The sequence below is a fragment of the Poeciliopsis prolifica genome, unplaced genomic scaffold, assembly GCF_027474105.1.
Source record: "Poeciliopsis prolifica strain line A6 unplaced genomic scaffold, Auburn_PproV2 SCAFFOLD008, whole genome shotgun sequence".
NCBI lineage: Eukaryota > Metazoa > Chordata > Actinopteri > Cyprinodontiformes > Poeciliidae > Poeciliopsis > Poeciliopsis prolifica.
The window spans coordinates 4,504,795-4,524,750 of record NW_026562383.1 but is presented as its reverse complement, the minus strand read 5'-3'; the positions used below and the strand labels follow the sequence as shown (position 1 = coordinate 4,524,750).

Here is a 19,956-nt window from a genome sequence, read left to right as displayed (position 1 = left end):
ATTCATGGTTCAGTTTGTTCAGTTGATAGTGAAACAGAAGACACATAATGCAACAATTAACCAACAATGAAATTATACTGACTTAAAAATAAATTTAAAAAATCTATTTTGAGTGAAAATACAAACAAAATAAAAAGATCACCAATTTAAAAGTCAAAATCTTAAATGAAAGAGAAGTTTTAAGAAAATATTCAAAAACGGGTAAAACTAATTCAATCTCGATAGACTCGTACAGAGAAAAAGCAGAAGTTGGAAAGTTTCATTGGCCCAAACGTCTTGGCGCTCAAACACCGGCTGAAGACGTGCGTGCTGAGAATCGCCGCCAGCTTGGATGATCAGCTCAAAGCGAAGGTCAGGTTGGTTTTCCCCCCAAAAGAGGGTGCCGGTGTTGTGACTGTCAGTGCTTCCTCGTCAGACTTTCCTACCATAGTAACAGACAGATAGCTATGTCTATCTGTCAAAACTACTACCGTCATGTTTACAAACAGAAAACGGGTTATTTTAATGTTAAATACATTGGATAACATTATGTGAGTTACGGGACTGAAGTGGAAACTTAGGAGCTATGCTTAGCTTAGCATTGGAACAATTTATATGATGAAGCTAGAAGATTACTTCCTTTGTATAATATTCTACCCATTTACAATCAAAAGCTGTAGATGTATGCACTAATCCTTTTACTAGAACATCCTACCTGTTAATAATATTTTAAATACAGAGGCGTTGGTAAGAATAAAACAGTAACAGAAAGGGGAAACAGGTTTTTAATGGAATTAAATTAAAGACAAATACAGATCACCACAACTCTTACTTGTCCATTATTACGTTGCGTGACAGACTTTATTGAATGCAGCGCAGCCACAATGTGTCCACCGAACTGCGCAGGCCACTGCGCACCGGAAATGATAGGATGTGATTCATGTACATAAAAATTACACTTTCTGTCACTAACATCTGTTTAGCAAGGTTTAGTAATAAAGAGTGTTGTTAAACAAAAATATTTGAAAGTACGGGGACAAAAAAAGCCCACAAAACAACGTATTTTGTCCTGATTAACCACCAAATAATAACTTGTTGACAATAACGACATTGCAGAAGGCAAACTAAAACCATTTAAATATATTTACAAGCTGTGATTTGACTATGTAGAGATGTGTTCACATATTATCTGCTAATCAAAAGCAAACATCTGTTTTATGTGGCTAAAGGTTAGATTGGTGTAAAGTGGAGCTAAGGCGCTAACAAAGACTAAGTTAAGCACAATCATAAATATTAAAATAGAAAAAAAGCCCTGATGCTACATTGTTGAAATACAAATGAGTCAAATGGAACTAAAATGTCCTCTGTAAAAGAAACTATGAATCTTGTGATTTTATAGACAACAAATGTTACAAAAAAATTCAGAAGGAACATGCTGTTATAGACAAAAGGACTCTCTCTTTTCTATATCTCTTGTATCTGCTCACCCGCAGATAAAACAGGCAGATATATGCTGCAGAAGTCATAACATTTAAAGGAGCACTCAAGTCTGAAAAGTTTGGGTATACATTTAAAAGGTATTGCAATGATACAGTGAACCTCTGAAGAGCATGTTTGTCCTCTGGTGCAGCCATGTTTTGAATGGCTCTAACCTTTTCAGATTGTAAAGGGTACCTGTTTTTAAATATTTTCTTAAAGCTTATCTTTCTTTCCAAATTTTGACTTTTATATAGATTGTAATTACTGAACATTTTGTTTTGTTTGTGTCTTTATTGAAATGTGGTTTTTAATTATTATTTTTTAAGTTACTCGGATTTGATTTTTTAATTAATTGTTTTATTATGTGACTTCTATCTCATTATTTTTGTGTACAATCATCAATAGTATCGCCATAGCTGCAGAGTTTAGATGCTGCTTGTTCATTTCTGCTGTAAAATAAAGACATAAACTGAATAAATAAATTACTTCTGATGTTCCTGTTTGTGTGACTTAAAACTCATGTCACACTTTTAGGAAGTAAGGAAAGACAGAAGGACGGACGAATGGACAGAAGGAGAAAGGATGGATGGATGGTTGGACGGACGCACGGACGGACAGAAGAAAGGAAGGTAGGAATAAAGGCAAGCAGTAAGGAAAGATGGAAAGACGGAAGGAAGGAAGAACGGTTGTACGGGTGGAAGGAAAGAAGGAAGGATGGTTGGATGGATGGACGGAAGGAAGGAAGATAGGAATGAAGAAAGGAAGTTAGGAAATAAGGAAGGAAGGACGGATGGTCGGACGAATGGATGGATGGACAGACTGACGTACAGAAGATAGGTTGGTAGGTAGGTAGGTAGGCAGGCAGGTAGGAATGGAAGAAGGAAGGAAAGTAGGATGGAGGTATGGATGGAAAGTAGGAAGGAAGGAAAGAAGGAAGGATGGATGGACGTATGTTGAGAGGTAGGGGACATTACGAAAATAAGGAAAAGATGGTCGAGAGAGGGATGGACAGGGGAAGGAGGGGAGAAGAAAAATGAAAAACAAAGCCATGTTTGCTTTGTCTCTGTGTTCAATGTGGACGCAAACCTATGGAAGCCCATTTCCACCGCTTTGCTAACAACAAATAAAACCATCTCAAAAACACAATTTTGAGATGGTTTTATTTTAAGATAACTTCATGTATTGTTACTGCTACACTAAAATCTCCAACATGGGAATAATCGGATGATCTGGGATGATCTTGACAGCCCAGAGCCAAGGCTGGGAGAACAGGGCAGAAGACGACAAGGAATTAGTTCAGAGAGGTTCTGCAGATTAACTGGTCTTACATATTATCTTACATGCTCATTTAGCTGTACAGACAGGTTTTACTCTTTACAACTTTTTCCTCTATAAGTGCTACTTTACTTTCCTCTTTTCCTTTAAATTGGCAAGATGGACATTTGCCAAGATGGACCGACGTACGGAAGGTCCATCTTGGCAAATGTCAAGATCATGTCTGATAGGCTTTGAGAATCATATTGAACTTGCCAACTTTTTACTCATTGGTTTCAGCCATGTTTTTAGTCTTAAATGTTATGGTTACATCAGCGTGAGCAGATAAAACAGATAGAGAAACGACAAAGAGTCCTTTTGTCCATAACATCGTGTTCCTTATGAATGTTTTGCTACATTTGTTGCCGATAAGATCACAAGATTCATAGTTTCTTTTATTTGAGTTCCATTAGTCTTTTTGTTTTTGACAATGGAGCATGAGGGCTTGTTCCTATTTTTTGTATTTCTCTTTGTGCTTAACTTGATCTTTTTAGCACATTAGCTCCACTTTACACCAAATTAAGCTTTAGCCACATAAAACAGATGTTTTTTGGGGGGGTTCCGATTAGCAAATGAATACGTAATCACATCTTGAATTAGTCAAATCCCAAATTGTTGGGCAACACTTTATTTGACGGATTGTGAATAAGACTGTCATAACACCATCGCAAACATGACATAAAACCTCTCATGAACATAATTAAGTCTTCCTGACTGTTGTCATAAAGTGTAATTTGGTACATCATGACACTTTTAATACCAAGTTGACATTATTCAAAATGTCTTTTATGACAACTTGACATTAACCAAGAAATAAGGATCTGACACAAATTTGCTACAAAAGTATTACTGATTAAACTTCAACAATGATGTAGCTTTATGTTGTTAAATAAATACTCATGACAGACTTACTCATGTACATGACAGGTGTTATGTCATGTTTATGACGGTGTCATGACAGTCTTATTCACAACCCGTGAAATACAGTGTTACCGACTGTTGCTCACCAGATCATCACCAAACCAGCATGGAGACTTGCACAGAGCTTAGCATGGACACAAAGATGAAGGCCAGCATGGAGGCTCACAAGGTGACTAAAATGGAGGCTAAAGAAAACCTCCTGCATGAAGGAGGTTTTCATTTGGATGGAGCATCGTTTTCATAGCTCAAAAATAAACAAAATGATTCTACTTTTGGGAGCTAAAGCAGATGTGAATTATTGTAGATTGGAAACCAAACAGTTTTTTTTGAAAGAAAAAAACCCCCAAAAAACCTGAAAACAAGGACGAGTCACTATTTCTTCATTTAATTAATTTTATTTAATCAAGATTTCCCTTGAGAAAAATTTACTGCAAGTTTGTGCACTGCAGAACATTTACCAATTATTGTTGGTCCTTTCATGTTCCGTGTTTTTCTGTGTTAATTTTGAGTTTTCTGTGTCCCTGAGTCCCCTTGTTGTCCTGTGTTCCTCTTAATTACTCAGGTATGTCTTGTCTTCATAATTACCCTCCATGTATTTAATACCTCCTGTGTCCTTTGTTCCTCATCGGGTCCTTGTCATATTTCGCATGAGTCTGTCTTACCTGTCCACCCGTTTGACCAGTTGGACCAGAGTTGAGCCCTGGCCTCTGCTCAACCATGCTGCCTGGCCGTAGACCTACAGTGGTTTTGTTTTTTTGACTGTCATCACCATTAAACTTCATTTTTTCACCTTATCCTTGGTGTCCAAGCGTCTGACTCACCACCTCCACAAACCTATTCATGAAAAGTCCAGTTTCAAGTTCAAGTCTCTCAGTTCACTTGAGAAAGATGAGATGTTACATTTCCTCTGTATGCTGATGACAGCACAGAGCAGTGTCTATTCTGTGATTGGACAAATCGGTGTCCCTCCTGTCATCGGTGGCTTTCTGTCCAGCAGGAAGTTGTGAACAGAGCTTAAAAGCTGCTGCAGGACTGCAGACATTCACAGGAAGCTGGACCAGCAATGGCTCTGCAGAAGGTTTTGCTGCTGCTGCTGGGGCTGGGTGAGTCAGACACACTGGACACACTTTCACTGGTTCCAGGAAGGCTGCTGCTCACTGTGTCTATCAAAACTCCCTTGGATAATGTTTCAGACTGAAACCTCTTTGCATATTAATTGTGATGCTTTTTAAGCTTTAGCTGTTTATTCTTTTTCTGTTCCAGCAGCCATGTTTGTACCTAATTTCTGAGAAAAGTCCTCATTTTTCTTCTTCAGGGGTTTCAGTGAACTCAGTTGCTTCTCTGCAGAAGAGAATCATTGGAGGTCATGACTGTGATGACAAGGAGCGTCTTTATCATGTTCGACTTGTGATGCTCAGAGGACCGGTCATGGACTTCTGTGGTGGATCTCTGATGCACTCTGAGGGGATCTTGACTGCAGCTCACTGCTGGAAGTCGGAGGCAGGATGGTAGGAACAAGATCTTAACACAGTTTAATCTGGAGATGATGAGGTTTTCTGGGTTCATTATAATCAAAATTTTTTTGCAGGTATCACACAGCAATGTCAAAAGTTCATCCACGGACTGCTAAGCAGGATAATCAGTTAATTGAACACCCTCCTGTGACCTATACTACTGGCAATGACCATGACATCATGTTGCTGAAGCTTCAGAGACCAGTGACAGATGTCCCTCCTGTTCAGCTACCAAATTGCAACAATCGTCTTAAAAAGTAAGTTTTCTCTGATCAATAACATCACTTCAGGTTTTGTGTCTCCATTTCTCCAGTCCTGCTGCCTCTGCTTCAAGCACACCTGAGTCAGGTAAATAGGCCACCAGCAGAACCAGAACCTGTTTAGCTCAGGTGTGTTGGACCAGAGACCCATGTAAAGGACACAGGACACCATTAATGAGGACAGGAGGTGGAAACTTCTGTGTCTGTGGATGAAGTCCTTCATGGATTTATTTTCTGTTCTTTCAATGTGCTTATTAGCAATTAATTTTCTACATTGTTATCTTGTATCTTTACATTTTATCCTTATTGTGTTTTAGAGGCGATACAGTTCAACTGGCAGGAGAGGGAGGAAAGAGAACCGGCCCCAATAATGAGCGATGTGAGAGAAATATTGACGTTATGAGGATAAAATCTTTGTTTCTTTTTCTACAGGGAAGGTTGAGTGAATAACATGTTTATGATTCACATGTTTCTCTTCAGTAACCCCAACTCCTATTTCATCACAACTTAAGTGTGTCGACATGAAAGTTGCTGCAGGGATGCCCCCATCCGTACAGTTGTCGGGGCATATATTTGGAACTGAAGCACCCAACAAGGATATATGTTTTGTAAGTTTGTTTTTTGAATTATTAAAAGACTTTTCTGTTGCACAACATAAATACATATATTGATGTACATTTTTCTACAGGGCGACTCAGGTTCAGGAGTGATCTTCAACAACATGATTTATGGTGTCATTTCTGTTGGTGATGTACAACAGGCATGTCTGAATCCAGTTGGTGTCATGGATGTGTGTGAATACCTCGATTGGATCAAACAAACAACTGGGCTTAAATAAAACAAAATATGAAATAAAATCTTATCAAATTTCCTCTCAGATACAATTTTATAGCTGTGTCTTGATCAGTTTACTCAACGGGTTTCTAAAATTAAGATGAATTGATAGTTTTGTTTTCTCTCACCTGATCTTGACCTCCCTAATGGAGCATTGTCTTTCTCAGAAATTAAAAATAAATGAATGAAAGAAACATTTCCTGGCTGATTATTTTGACATTCATGGTTCAGTTTGTTCAGTTGATAGTGAAACAGAAGACACATAATGCAACAATTAACCAACAATGAAATTATACTGACTTAAAAATAAATTTAAAAAATCAATTTTCAGTGAAAATACAAACAAAATAAAAAGATCAACAATTTAAAAGTCAAAATCTTAAATGAAAGAGAAGTTTTAAGAAAATATTCAAAAATGGGTAAAACTAATTCAATCTCGAGACTCGTACAGAGAAAAAGCAGAAGTTGCAAAGTTTCATTGGCCCAAACGTTTGGTGCTCAAACACCGGTTGAAGACGTGCGTGCTGAGAATCGCCGCCAGCTTGGATGATCAGCTCAAAGCGAAGGTCAGGTTGGTTTTCCCCCCAAAAGAGGGTGCCGGTGTTGTGACTGTCAGTGCTTCCTCGTCAGACTTTCCTACCATAGTAAGAGACAGATAGCTATGTCTATCTGTCAAAACTACTACCGTCATGTTTACAAACAGAAAACGGGTTATTTTAATGTTAAATACATTGGATAACATTATTTGAGTTACGGGACTGAAGTGGAAGCTTAGGAGCTATGCTTATCTTAGCAATGGAACAATTTATATGATGAAGCTAGAAGATTACTTCCTTTGTATGAATATTCTACCCATTTAAAATGAAAAGCTGTAGATGTATGCACTAATCCTTTTACTAGAACATCCTACCTGTTAATATTTTAAATAGAGGCGTTGGTAAGAATAAAACAGTAACAGATAGGGGAAACAGGTTTTTAATAGAATTAAATTAAAGACAAATACAGATCACTGCAACTCTTTCTTGTCCATTATTACGTTGCGTGACAGACTTTATTGAATGCAGCGCAGCCAAAATGTGTCCACCGAACTGCGCAGGCCACTGCGCACCGGAAATGATAGGATGTGATTCATGTACATCAATATTGCACTGCTATTACACATAGTGCCACTAACATCTGTTTAGCAAGGTTTAGTAATAAAGACTGTTGTTAAACAAAAATATTTGAAAGTATAGGGACAAAAAAAGCCCACAAAACAACGTATTTTGTCCTGATTAACCGCCAAATAATAACTTGTTGACAATAACGACATTGCAGAAGGCAAACTAAAACCATTTATAAATATATTTACAAGCTGTGATTTGACTATGTAGAGATGTGTTCATATATTCATCTGCTAATCAAAAGCAAACATTTGTTTTATGTGGCTAAAGGTTAGATTGGTGTAAAGTGGAGCTAAGGCGCTAACAAAGACTAAGTTAAGCACAATCATAAATATTAAAATAGAAAAAAAGCCCTGATGCTACATTGTTGAAATACAAATGAGTCAAATGGAACTAAAATGTCCTCTGTAAAAGAAACTATGAATCTTGTGATTTTATAGACAAGAAATGTTACAAAAAAATTCAGAAGGAACACGCTGTTATAGACAAAAGGACTCTCTCTTTTCTATATCTCTTGTATCTGCTCACCCGCAGATAAAAGAGGCAGATATGCTGCAGAAGTCATAACATTTAAAGGAGCACTCAAGTCTGAAAAGTTTGGGTATACATTTAAAAAGGTATTGCAATGATACCGTGAACCTCTGAAGAGCATGTTTGTCCTCTGGTGCAGCCATGTTTTGAATGGCTCTAACCTTTTCAGATTGTAAAGGTTACCTGTTTTTGAATATTTTCTTAAAGCTTATCTTTCTTTCCAAATTTTGACTTTTATATAGATTGTAATTACTGAACTTTTTGATGTGTTTGTGTCTTTATTGAAATGTGGTTTTTAATTATTATTTTTTAAGTTACTCGGATTTGATTTTTTATTAATTGTTTTATTATGTGACTTCTATCTCATTATTTTTGTGTACAATCATCAATAGTATCGCCAGAGCTGCAGAGTTTAGATGCTGCTTGTTCATTCCTGCTGTAAAATGAAGACATAAACTGAATAAATATATTACTTGTGATGTTCCTGTTTGTGTGACTTAAAACTTTTAGACCCAGTTCAGGGAAAATATCAACTGAACAAACTTAACCATGAAAGTAAAAATAATCAGCCAGGAAATGTTTCTCTTTCATTCAATTATTGATTTATTTTTGATTTCTGAGAAAGATAAAGCTCTATCAAGGAGGTCAAGGTCAGGTGAGAAAAATTAAAAACTATTTCTCCTTCCATTATCTGTTCACCCTTGTCCTTATTGGGGTCAGGAGTTGCTGGTTCCTATCTCCAGCTGCGTTCCGGGCGAGAGGTGGGGTATACCAGACTGTCGCAGGGCAACATAGAAACAAACAGGACAAACAACCATGCACACACTCTCTCACCTAGGGAGAATTTGGGAAAGACCAATTAACTTAACAGTTATGTTTTTTTGGACTGTGGGAGGAAGCCGGAGTACCCGGAGAGAGCCCACGCATGCACAAGTAGAACAAACTCTGTACAGAAAGATCTCTTCATCCTAATTCTACAAACCTGTAGAGCAAAATTTTATGACAGTTTGTTTTATTTAAGCCCAGTTGTTTGTTTTATCCAATCCAGGTATTCACACACATCCATGATAACAACCGTATGCTGAAATGCATAGGTTATTCCACCTCCAATGATGACACCATAAATCATGTCGTTGAAGATCACTCCTGAACCAGAGTCGCCCTGATGAAAAAATTTACATCAATATATTTATTTATGTTGTGCAACAAAAAAGTCTACCAATCACTGCAGAGAGACATTTAACAAACAACCTTACACAACATGCATCCTTGTTCTGTGTTTTAGTTTGAAATACACTACCACTTCCATTCTTGACGCGGGAAACAGCAACTACTTTCATGTCGACACACTGAAGTTGTGATGAAATAGGAGCTGAGGTTACTGTAGAGAAACATGTGAATCATAAACATGTTATTCACTCAACCTTCCATGTAGAGAAAGAAACAAAGATTTTATCCTCATAACGTCAATATTTCTCTCACATCGCTCATTATTGGGGCCGGTTATCATTCCTCCCTCTCCTGCCAGTTGAACTGTATCGCCTCTAAAACACAATAAGGATAAAATGTAAAGATACAAGATAACAATGTAGAAAATTAATTGTTAATAAGCACATTGAAAGAACAGAAAATAAATCCATGAAGGCCTTCATCCACAGACACAGGAGTGTCCACCTCCTGTCCTCATTAATGGTGTCCTGTGTCCTTTACATGGGTCTCTGGTCCAACACACCTGAGCTAAACAGGTTCTGGTTCTGCTGGTGGCCTGTTTACCTGACTCAGGTGTGCTTGAAGCAGAGGCAGCAGGACTGGAGAAATGGAGACACAAAACCTGAAGTGATGTTATTTATCAGAGAAAAACTTACTTTTTAAGACGATTGTTGCAATTTGGTAGCTGAACAGGAGGGACATCTGTTACTGGTCTCTGAAGCTTCAGCAACATGATGTCATGGTCATTGCCAGTAGTATAGGTCACAGGAGGGTGTTCAATTAACTGATTATCCTGCTTAGCAGTCCGTGGATGAACTTTTAACATTGCTGTGTGATGCCTGCAAAAAACTTTAGATTATAATGAACCCAGAAAACCTGATCATCTCCAGATTAAACTGTGTTAAAATCTTGTTCCTACCATCCTGCCTCCGACTTCCAGCAGTGAGCTGCAGTCAAGATCCACTCAGAGTGGATCAGAGATGCACCACAGACTTTCCTTTCCGGTCCTTTGACGATCGCCAGTCGAACATAATAAAGACGCTCCTTGTCATCACAGTCATGACCTCCAATGATTCTCTTCTGCAGAAAAGCAACTGAGTTCACTGAAACCCCTGAAGAAGAAAAATGAGGACTTTTGTCAGAAATCTGTTCCAACATGGCTGTTGGAACAGAAAAAGGATAAACAGCTCAAGGTTAAAACATAGCACAATTTATATACAAAGAAGTTTCAGTCTGAAACATTATCAAAGGGAGGTTTGAGAGACAGTGAGCAGCAGCCTTCTTGGGTCCAGTGAAAGTGTGTCCAGTGTGTCCAGTGTGTCTGACTCACCTCGCCACAGCAGCAGCAGCAGAATCTTCTGCAGAGCCATTGCTGGTCCAGCTTCCTGTGAATATCTGCAGTCCTGCAGCAGCTTTTAAGCTCTGTTCACAACTTCCTGCTGGACAGGAAGTCACCAATCATAGAAGGGACACCGATCTGTCCAATCACAGGATAGACACTGCTCTGCGCCGTCATCAGCATACAGAGGAAATGTAACATCTTTCCCCAACAACTTTAAAAAGTTCTTGTTCCATTGACAGATTATTTCACTAAAAATCAAATTTCCCCCTTCTGCACCCAAATATTAGGTGCAGCTGTTCTCAAAGATGACATTCAAAGCTCAATGGCGCCATCTAGAAGTTGCCATCTCAGTATTGTTGAATATTTTACTGATGTTCCTATTTCTCAAGCAAGATTGAAACTGAGTCAAAAGTTAGCCTGTTGTGATAAACAATAAATCAATTAGTTGCAAGATAAATGAAAATAATCTACCTCATTTTAATTTATCAGCTTTATTGTTTCTTTCTACCTTTTTCTCTTTCTATTAATGACACTGGATGTGAAAAGGCTCAACTCTGGTGCTCTCCACTGACCCTTCACTTCCTCAATTCCTTACTGTAAAGGAGGAGTGAACCATTCCCTCAGGTAGTCAGATAATCCCATCTTCTCCATCTAAATCTGTTAATTATTGAAGGGCAACAAAGTATACAGACTTCATTATCTGCGTGTTATCTGAGTGTAGTTTTTATTTCCACTTTGGTTTTATGTTGTGTTTTGTTTTTATTCAAGTGTATTTTTTGTTAAAGGAGTCTGAGAGAGTTCATTTTATGTTTTGTTTTTGGTTGTTTTATTTATTTTTGTTTTCCAGTTCCAGCATTACGCATTCTTTTGAAAATAAACCGTATTTACTTTTGGCAGGATTTGCTTGCACTATCATGTCATTAGAAGTGCATCAGTTTAAAATGGTCTTCAAACAATATTATCGTTTATCGCAATTTTTGAGACAATTGATTGCACAGCTAAATTTGGCGCCGTGGCAGGTGATGTCAAGTTGTTTTTGACCAATTGTTCTTTTGTCAACATTACAGTGTTTTCAAATACAGCTAAGTATCTTTTGCTGCACAGTTCCCTGACTCTCCTATTGCCTATTTTGCAATGTGAAATCAGTGTAAGAAATTAAATTTCAACATATATTTTTAAATTAATGTTTTTATGTTTATCTTGCAATATTTAAAATACAGTTGAACACTTGAAAATGCTTTACCAACTCTGTCTCAAAAGCTTTTATCCAATCTTTAAGTACATTATAAGTACATTATATTATATTTACTGTATTTTGCAAAATCAAAATACAAGCTTTGCTCACACGTTGTCTACTTTAATATATTATGTACAGAAGATGCAAGTAAGCCAAAACATACTTTTCTATTGCACAACCTAGCTTGGAGCAAAATTCAGTAAATAAATAATTCCAGTACACATCTGCTTTACTGAACCAAGTGTAATTCACTCTCCATCCACGGAGAGGTATCAAAACAAGTCTAGTGGTATCATTAGTGTGAGAGAAATTATGTCTCAACCAACATTTGCCCAACACCTGGTCGTGCTCATAATGGAAGAGGTGTGGAAGTTAGCTTTAAAAGTCCATAATTGGTAAGGCTAAGTTCTGGATACAGACAAATTCACACCTCCTTTTCCAACAACAACAGCCAAGTTTATTTCTTCATTTAAAACATTACTTGCTTGGTTCATCATTGAACACTTAAAAAAAAAAGTATTTTATGAATATATTTATATGAGTACTTTGAGGTGACCATTTTGGCCCAAGTTACGCCTCATCTAAAGCAAAACTTTAGAATCATCTTGACAGCAAAAATACTTATGTGTTTTGTAAATAAATTAAAACATACAGAATTGTTTAGTTCACGTTCATTGAGGAGCTATAAAATAAATAAACATAAAAAAAACAATTGAACATTTGATGTGCTTTTTTTTTATTGACATCGTAAAATTAACGTATTAAATAAAATGACCTCAGACTCACAGAGCACTTTTAAATTTTTAAAATTTTATTTCCGATTTTATTTTTCACTATGAAACTTTAAATACTGATTTATTTCACACTTTTAGCACTCCGTACATAAATTTTTTCAGAAAAGGGCGTTATTTCCTGCCACGTAACGGCGCCTGCGCATTGAAAGGCTAGTGATTTGGCGACGTGTACCCGGTGTGTGGAAGTGTTTAGGTTTCTTGCCGCCGCCGCCAGGGAACTGTCCGTTTGAAGAGCCCCGTAAAGCCCCTAAAACACAAAGCATGGGAGCATCTCAGAGCGTGGAGATACCAGGTGGAGGCTCAGAGGGTTACCACGTCCTCCGGGTGAGTTTGAATCACCTGTAGCCTACTAGCTGCTAGCTTAGCATCCGGGTAGAGGGGAGAGAGTTCCAGGCTTGGAGTATTGATGAGAGGCCGGGGTCCGTCTCTGCGGCCTCCGTATGGAAAACACAACGTCGTGTTCGGGAACTGCAGTGTGTTTTCTAGTGTCTGAAGTCGTCTGGAGCGCTCATGCGGATGTCTCCAGGTAATCTTAAGTCGGTATTCCAGCCGGAAGCTGGGCATCAGCAGGGCTGGAGACAGGCTAAAGCTCGGGAGAGGAGTGACAGCTGCCTTGAAGGCTGCATCCATTATCGGACGTTGCCTTTTTAGCTCCGTGGACTTTCGGTCTTTCGCGAACTGCGAAGCATGACTGGACGGTCAAAGCCGCGCACCAAGATTTGGCTCGTTAAAACCGAGTTGTGAACACTCTTGATTAGCCCAACCAGAAGGGAAGCCAATAAACTTGTCTCAGACTTCATAAACATTCACAAGAACGACACAAGAGCTTGCCCTCTCAACAAAAGTCCCACTTGACAGACTTGTTTTTGTGAGTTTTGATCTGACAAAACTAAAGGATGTATGTATATATTTTAAAAAGTGGGTGTGTTGTGTGTGTCCAGACCAGGGGTGCCCAAAGTGAGTCCTGGAGGGTCGGCATCCTGCATGCTTTAGTTCTCTGGCTGGTAGTAGTAACAACCTTCTCAGCATGTCAATGTTCTTCTCGGGCCTTCTCAGCCATGAATGGGTTAAACCAGGGAGAGAACTAAAACGTGCAGGATGCCGGCCCTCCAGGACCCACTTTGGGACCCACTTTGGGTCCCGTTGATCCAGACGCTGAGTTTGTCCCTCATGTCCGCCGCAGGTCCAGGAGAACTCGCCGGGGCATCGGGCAGGACTGGAGCCGTTCTTTGACTTCATCGTCTCCATCAACAACAACAGATTGGTAAGAAGCGTAACTCATCGCCTCCTGCAGAACAAATCTTCAGCCACGATAAACTCATCAATGGGGAGACTTCTCTGTGCCGTTTATTAATTTGTATTTATCACAGTGTGTCACTTGAAGCTCGGTATATTAAAGTCGTTTTTTTTTCCCCAGCTGGTTTGTTATTGTGAATTTAAAGAAAGCTGCCGTTCAAAAACAACCTTCTGTGTGCATGTGCTTCTGGCACAAAAGGCAACTGATCAGATTTCTTTTGAGGATCTTCATTCGTGTTTTTCCCTCCCTTTTTTTGTACAATGCATACTTACGACCAAATTCCTCCTTTAAATATTTTTGTTTGTGTTCTGCTGCTGCAGCCGAGGTGTAGTAGTAGTTATTTTCATATGCGTCATACACTCCTTCAGGTGTTTAAGTCCACCTGAGCTTACAAGACACAATAAAACTTATACAAACAAGGGGATGTAATTAGACTGCCTGGGTCTCAGTTACATTCAGTGGTAATAAAACACATGAAAGCAGTTTGTGAAGAGAACCAGAACTAAGATATTCCACGCATCCTTCAAAAGTATTTTCTGTCTTGTGTTTCTGTCAAGCAAAGGTCTGACTCGCGCGCAGACGTTTTCATTTCCATATCAATCGAGTCACTAGCTTCGCGAGAACTGTCACCTGCAGAAGCCCGGCAGGCAGTTCTGTCGAGGTTAGTGCCATGTAGGAACAAACCAGGTGTTCTGCGAAAAAGTGATCAGGTGAAAGAGGCGAGAAGGAGCACGCCGCGTTCAGCCTGCTCGAACGTCTCCTCGAGTCGTTTTCAATGTCTTTCTCGGTCGTTTACTTCTTTCGGTCTAGCTATGTTCACAGCAATAACATATTTATAGATTTGTAGCCAAGGTTCCAATAAATGTTTGTCTAGTTTACCCCTTTTTGTCTCTAAAACTTGGGATGTTCTCCCTGTGAGAGAGCGCCATTCACGGGGTTTTGCTGAATCACTTGGCCATCTTCCTTCACCTCCGTCTCATTTTCCTCCAGAACAAAGACAATGACACCTTGAAGGACTTGCTCAAAGCCAATGTGGAGAAACCAGTAAAGATGCTGGTGTACTCGTCAAAGACCCTGGAGCTGCGGGAGACCACAGTGACTCCCAGCAACCTGTGGGGAGGCCAGGGTTTGCTCGGGGTGTCCATCCGCTTCTGCAGCTTCGAAGGGGCCAACGAGAACGTGTGGCACGTCTTGGTGGGTAGCCGCGGAAACACCCGGGCGCGTACCATCGTCCCAGCCGATGTGATCCAACATGCGGTTTTTGCTGTCTGAAACAGGAAGTGGAGCCCAATTCCCCAGCGGCCCTGGCCGGCCTGCGGCCGCACACCGACTACATCATCGGAGCCGACACTGTTATGAATGAGGTTGGCTGTCGGTTCTTAAAGTTCCCGTAGCCATTAGTCATTAGTCGCACCTTTGCTTCTGTTTATATGGTTCATCTGATATCTTCGTGTTTCCGTGGCTGGCTTTAGTCAGAGGACCTGTTCTCTCTGATCGAGAGCCACGAGGGAAAGGGCCTGAAGCTCTACGTCTACAACACAGACACAGACAACTGCAGGGAGGTGGTCATAACGCCCAACGGATCCTGGGGAGGCGAGGGCAGGTACAACACACACACACAGTCACCACTTCCTATTGAGATCTCAGTAAACCATGTCTTTGTTTTTCCCGATCTCTCCAGCCTGGGATGCGGGATCGGCTACGGTTACCTCCACAGGATTCCTACCCGTCCTTTTGAGGAAGGAAAGAAGATCAGCTTCCCTGCAAACTCCTCCACAGAGCCAGTCAGTCCCCTGAAAGACGGATTCACAGAGGTGAATATGGTTCAGCTCTGACACGCAGCAACTAAGAATCGCCGCACAGCTGATTGAATATCAACAGTTTTCCAAAAGTATTCGTCCCACTGGAGCTTTTTTCTAAGACAACCATATCGAGTAATATGGATAGAAGTTAGTGGTAATGTTCAATGTTCAAGGGATTTGAAAACTACTGAAATGTACGGTAGCTTAAAAAAAATCACCTGTTTTTAGTTAACTGCCAGGCTGATGACAGCTTCACTGTCAAATGGGTTTAAACAAGGAGAATCTTGAAACAGACTCTAGTACCAAGTGCCTGACTTTTATTGTAAACTTGAGGGACATTTTCTGTTTTCTTGATGCATCTTTTCCTTTACTATCCCCCACAAATCTGAAACAGACATCCAGAAAACTGCTAAGATGCCAAAACACAGACTTCCTTTAAGTCGAGGCTAAAAATTTAGCCTCTTGCCTTTGATTTATGACAACTGGAACATTTGCGTTATGATTTCAACGCATTTGACAAAATGAAATGTTTATTGCTTGTTTCCCAAAAAGGGCAAGGGGAGAAAAGTTCTTCCTAAAAAACTCAGAATTTTGAGGTCAATTTCAGGAATGTTCTCGAAAAACAAGGACATCAGACATGTTCAACTTTTAGTTGAATTGGACCTTTTTTTCTGTTTTTTCTGGGGGAGTTTTTTATAGCAATGCTTTCGACTTTTTCTAGAAAGTTTCTGAGATCTCAAAATTTCTGATGGAAATTTATTCCTCCCTCTTTTTTTTTTTTTTTTTTTCCAATCTCTTCTAACTCATCTTACAAATAAATCTGACTTTCCTCCATTTCCTGTGCAGGTCCAGCTTTCGGCTGTAACCCCTCCTTCCTCCACGCCCGTCGTCTCATCCGGCCTTGAAGATGCACTGTCCGGTCTGTCCATCAGCTCCGCTCCGCCCGCCATGCCCAGTGAGCTGCAGACGGGTATCGCCTTTGTTTTCACGTAGCCAGCTGGATATTTGGTCCACTCTGCATTTTGGTTCCTGATGCTCCGTGTTTCTCCCTTCCTCCAGGCTTGCCCACGGTGCCTCTCCTCCCCTCCACCTCCAGCTCCTCCTTCGCTCCCCTCCCTCCACTGAATCCTGCCGCCGCCGCTTTCAGCCCAGCCACAACGCTACCAGGTAGGTGATTGAAAGTAAATTTGCTTATCCAAAACGCTGATTTAGGGAAAAAAAACTCCGTTTTCAAATTCCTGCAGTAGGATGAGTTGGTTTTTCAGCCGTAACAAAATTGATGTATTTCTCAAAACAGTAATGGGGAAACGGGTTGTTTTTTTTGTTGTTTTTTTTGTGCCTCACACAAGTTACGTGATCAACAGCCGGGTGTTACTACTGGCAAAAACCATGAAGACGACAACGACAGGAAGTAGTCTTCTCCGTTAGTCGCTGCCATGATTTTTAATGACTTGTCACATGAACAAGCTCACTCACGTGTGATTGTAATTTACGCCACAATTATCTTTTTGTGATATTAGCAGAATATTGACGAAGATTTATGCACATTTGTTCTGGAACCCCAGCCAGTGTGACGTGTCCGTCCCCAGGTCTCATGCCTCTCCCAGGAGGGCTGCCTCCTCTCCCAGGAGGGCTGCCTCCTCTCCCAGGAGGGCTGCCTCCTCTCCCAGGAGGGCTGCCTCCTCTCCCAGGAGGGCTGCCTCCTCTCCCCAACCTCCCCAACCTGAACCTGCCGCTCCCAGACCTCAGCGCCGTCTCTCTGACAACCTCCAGCTCCATACCAACAGCAGCAGCAACGACGGGTGAGATTACAGAAAAACCAGGCTCTCTGTTTTCTATCTCTTTTCCTTTTCTAAATATTGAATTATTTTAATTCTGAACAAATCTGAACTAACTGAAGTTGTTTTAAAACATATCTTTGACAGTGCCCCCTCTGGCTCAGCTGCCCCCCCTGTCCCTACCAGGTATGGGTCAGTTCCCTCCCCTGCTCCCCAACCCCTCTCTGCCCTTCGTGCCCGCCTCTAGCGTCGCCGCCTCAGTCACGGTCACGGCGACCGCCCCGGCCGCCATCGCCACCACAGAGGCAGTCGCCACAGAACCCTCGGCCCCCACGGATACAACACTACCGCCGTCGTAATGTCACCGCGAAACGTTTCACGCAGCCGGTTCTTCTCTCTTTCTCCCATCTGTCTTTCTGTGGTTTTTCTATTTATTTGGCCAGGAGAGAGCAGGCAGCGAGACGCAACAGCGGCCGACGCCCCAGTTAGAGCTGAGGCAAAGAGACGGGATGGTAGTTCTAGATCAGTCCGAAGTGTCTGCGTTGGCGGATTGTCATTCAGCAGAACTGGTAGCACTGCAGCTCGTTAAAGCTACTGTACAGAGAAGATTGCTTCACACTTCTGCAGTATACAGTTATTTTTAGTTTTTTCCTAACTGGTTTACCCTTACCAACCCTCTTCTTTTTTTTTTTTTTATATAACCATTCCATGTTAATGAGGCTGGATGATGAGCAGAATTTCTTTTGACTATGAAATGGGACGACTCACTCCTGCGCTGCTGTATTAAAAAGAAAAAAATCTATACAACTATAAACATGTTTGTTTTGCCAGGTTTCCCAGCTCCATTATTCAGCCTTTTTATTAGTAGCTGACAAACCCCCACTCTGCACCATTAGACGGATTGAATTACTAATTCTGAAGTTTTCCAGAATGAATCTGCATCATTTTGCACCACTTTTATTTGTGTTGTTTTGAAATGATCCCTTTGTATGTCCCCACATATAGGCGGAACTCTATATTACACAGTATGTCAGCAAACAGGCTGAAAGGTCATGGTTCTTGCTGCTGGGTTACCGTGTTCGGGTCGGTCACAGTTGGAGTACAGTCTCTGTAAAACTTTCGAGAAAACGTCTGCAGAATGCACGGTGCAAGCAATAAAGCCAAATGAGTTTTACAAACTGTGCCTTGGTCTCAGTGCTCACTCTCATTGTTTCGATAATGTTGTAACTTTTCCGACGTGAGAAATTCGACGCCGTCAAACATCAGCTGAGGAATGTTTGAGTCGGTGGAGAAAAACGACAAACTAAAAGTGTTGGTGCATTCTCACACAGCAAATGACGAGTCATTTAAAAAGTCTCCAATATTCATTAAGGATTTTAAATAGTGCTTAAATTTCACTATTTATGGGTTCTTATATAATTTTGTTTTCTAGGTAAATTCATTGGTTTTTCCCTCCAATTTTGTTTCCTTCCTCAAACTCTAATATTAAAACTAGATTTTGTGTGCGTGTGTGGTCCTAGTTATTTTATCTAACCTTATACAATGTCTTCTAATTAAATGTTTAACATCTGAAAGTAACAGTGCCTCCTCATGGCCATGAAAGGAATTGCACTTGTTCAAAATTCACAAGATTAAAGATGATCTGCGTCCTTCTGCTCTAATTTCTACGTTTTCAGTCAACAGCAGCACCTTTTGGGCTTTATTAGCAGCTGTATAAAAGCAGACAAAAATAAAACTAAAGAAAAGTCAGTGAGGAGAATCCAGAGTAGCTTTCTGCAGTCACATTAACTTACGAATAGTGTAAACCTGGACTTTTATCCAACATCTGTTGGAATGGCTGTACTGCGAAGCGCTTTGTGTCTGATTAAAGCTCATTTAGAACTGCATGTTTCTTTTTTGGGGGAGAAAATGTACAATTTTCAAAAATGTGATGGAATATTTATCATTTTATAAGAACCACATATTTATTTCTAGTAGGATTAAGAGTAAAGGGAAATTAAAACACTTCAGGAAAAAAGTCGATGTAAACATTTTCTTTATGGAATGTTGATATTTGAGGAAATATTGTGGGAACAAATCGGCCTCCACACTGACAAAAAAAAAAAAAGGATCGTTACATTTTGTGGCCTATTTTGGAAATAGATGGCAGAACACGCGCGTTTATCTCTCCATTTAAAAACATTTGTTGGTCACCGTTTTCAGCTAACATTATTAGGAAGGACACAAAAAGCCACAGAGGTTGCAGAGGTTCTTCCGGTCGAGTTTCAGGCTCCAGCGTCTGCAGCAGGTCACTTCCTGTTTCCACTTGCCTGCTCAATATGAGGACTTGCAACACAAACCATGCAATCAACGGTCCACAGCCGCTACATGCTAATTCAGGAAGGATGACTGTTGCAAGTCGATCTAATGGTTGGATATATACACAAGACAGAGGAACAGAAAAGATGACAAGTTATCAGTAAAACTGTAAAATGTTAATGTGCCTCTTTTTTCCAATATTTT

At 40.2% G+C, this 19,956-nt stretch overlaps 3 protein-coding genes across 6 annotated transcripts; 2 read left to right on the top strand and 1 right to left on the bottom strand.

Annotated features, from left to right (window-relative positions):
* Window positions 1-3,799: 3,799 nt before the first annotated feature.
* LOC129361693 (trypsin II-P29-like) lies at window positions 3,800-6,495 on the top strand. The gene is made up of 6 exons (XM_055032713.1): window positions 3,800-3,862; window positions 4,933-5,201; window positions 5,282-5,464; window positions 5,785-5,846; window positions 5,948-6,075; window positions 6,156-6,495. Exons 1-6 carry the CDS (start codon window positions 3,800-3,802, stop codon window positions 6,303-6,305), a joined length of 855 nt encoding a protein of 284 aa, XP_054888688.1. The 3' UTR covers window positions 6,306-6,495.
* Window positions 6,496-8,548: 2,053 nt separating this feature from the next.
* On the bottom strand, window positions 8,549-10,605 carry LOC129361981 (trypsin-like). Of its 2 annotated transcripts, none has more exons than XM_055033261.1 (6): window positions 10,535-10,579; window positions 10,124-10,316; window positions 9,861-10,043; window positions 9,478-9,539; window positions 9,296-9,376; window positions 8,549-9,157 (listed from the first exon to the last, which is right to left on the bottom strand). In XM_055033261.1, the coding sequence occupies exons 1-6, from the start codon at window positions 10,572-10,574 to the stop codon at window positions 9,048-9,050; spliced, it is 669 nt and encodes a 222-aa protein (XP_054889236.1). In that variant the 5' UTR covers window positions 10,575-10,579; the 3' UTR covers window positions 8,549-9,047. The 2 variants fall into 2 exon arrangements, with proteins under 2 accessions (XP_054889236.1, XP_054889237.1); XM_055033262.1 differs by having other exon boundaries at window positions 8,551-9,157; window positions 9,252-9,376; window positions 10,535-10,605.
* Window positions 10,606-12,735: 2,130 nt separating this feature from the next.
* On the top strand, window positions 12,736-18,637 carry LOC129362312 (Golgi reassembly-stacking protein 2-like). 3 transcript variants are annotated; one of them, XM_055033774.1, is made up of 10 exons: window positions 12,736-12,901; window positions 13,761-13,841; window positions 14,865-15,068; window positions 15,152-15,238; window positions 15,347-15,477; window positions 15,556-15,688; window positions 16,523-16,631; window positions 16,736-16,843; window positions 17,242-17,478; window positions 17,602-18,637. In XM_055033774.1, the coding sequence occupies exons 1-10, from the start codon at window positions 12,839-12,841 to the stop codon at window positions 17,811-17,813; spliced, it is 1,365 nt and encodes a 454-aa protein (XP_054889749.1). In that variant the 5' UTR covers window positions 12,736-12,838; the 3' UTR covers window positions 17,814-18,637. The 3 variants fall into 3 exon arrangements, with proteins under 3 accessions (XP_054889749.1, XP_054889750.1, XP_054889748.1); XM_055033775.1 differs by having other exon boundaries at window positions 16,523-16,646; window positions 17,266-17,478; XM_055033773.1 differs by having other exon boundaries at window positions 16,523-16,646.
* The last annotated feature ends 1,319 nt before the right edge of the window (window positions 18,638-19,956 follow it).

Coding starts and splice junctions, on each gene's coding strand:
- LOC129361693 (XM_055032713.1), top strand. CDS start 3,800: ATGGAGACTTGCACAGAGCTTAGCATGGACACAAAGATGAAGGCCAGC. Junction 5,202..5,281: donor TGGAAGTCGGAGGCAGGATG/GTAGGAACAAGA, acceptor ATTTTTTTGCAG/GTATCACACAGCAATGTCAA. Junction 6,076..6,155: donor CCAACAAGGATATATGTTTT/GTAAGTTTGTTT, acceptor ATTTTTCTACAG/GGCGACTCAGGTTCAGGAGT.
- LOC129361981 (XM_055033262.1), bottom strand. CDS start 10,574: ATGGCTCTGCAGAAGATTCTGCTGCTGCTGCTGTGGCGAG. Junction 10,317..10,534: donor GCTGCTGCTGCTGTGGCGAG/GTGAGTCAGACA, acceptor TTTCTTCTTCAG/GGGTTTCAGTGAACTCAGTT. Junction 9,158..9,251: donor AGAACAAGGATGCATGTTGT/GTAAGGTTGTTT, acceptor TTTTTTCATCAG/GGCGACTCTGGTTCAGGAGT.
- LOC129362312 (XM_055033773.1), top strand. CDS start 12,839: ATGGGAGCATCTCAGAGCGTGGAGATACCAGGTGGAGGCTCAGAGGGT. Junction 16,647..16,735: donor GCCCAGTGAGCTGCAGACGG/GTATCGCCTTTG, acceptor CCCTTCCTCCAG/GCTTGCCCACGGTGCCTCTC. Junction 16,844..17,241: donor CCCAGCCACAACGCTACCAG/GTAGGTGATTGA, acceptor CTGGAACCCCAG/CCAGTGTGACGTGTCCGTCC.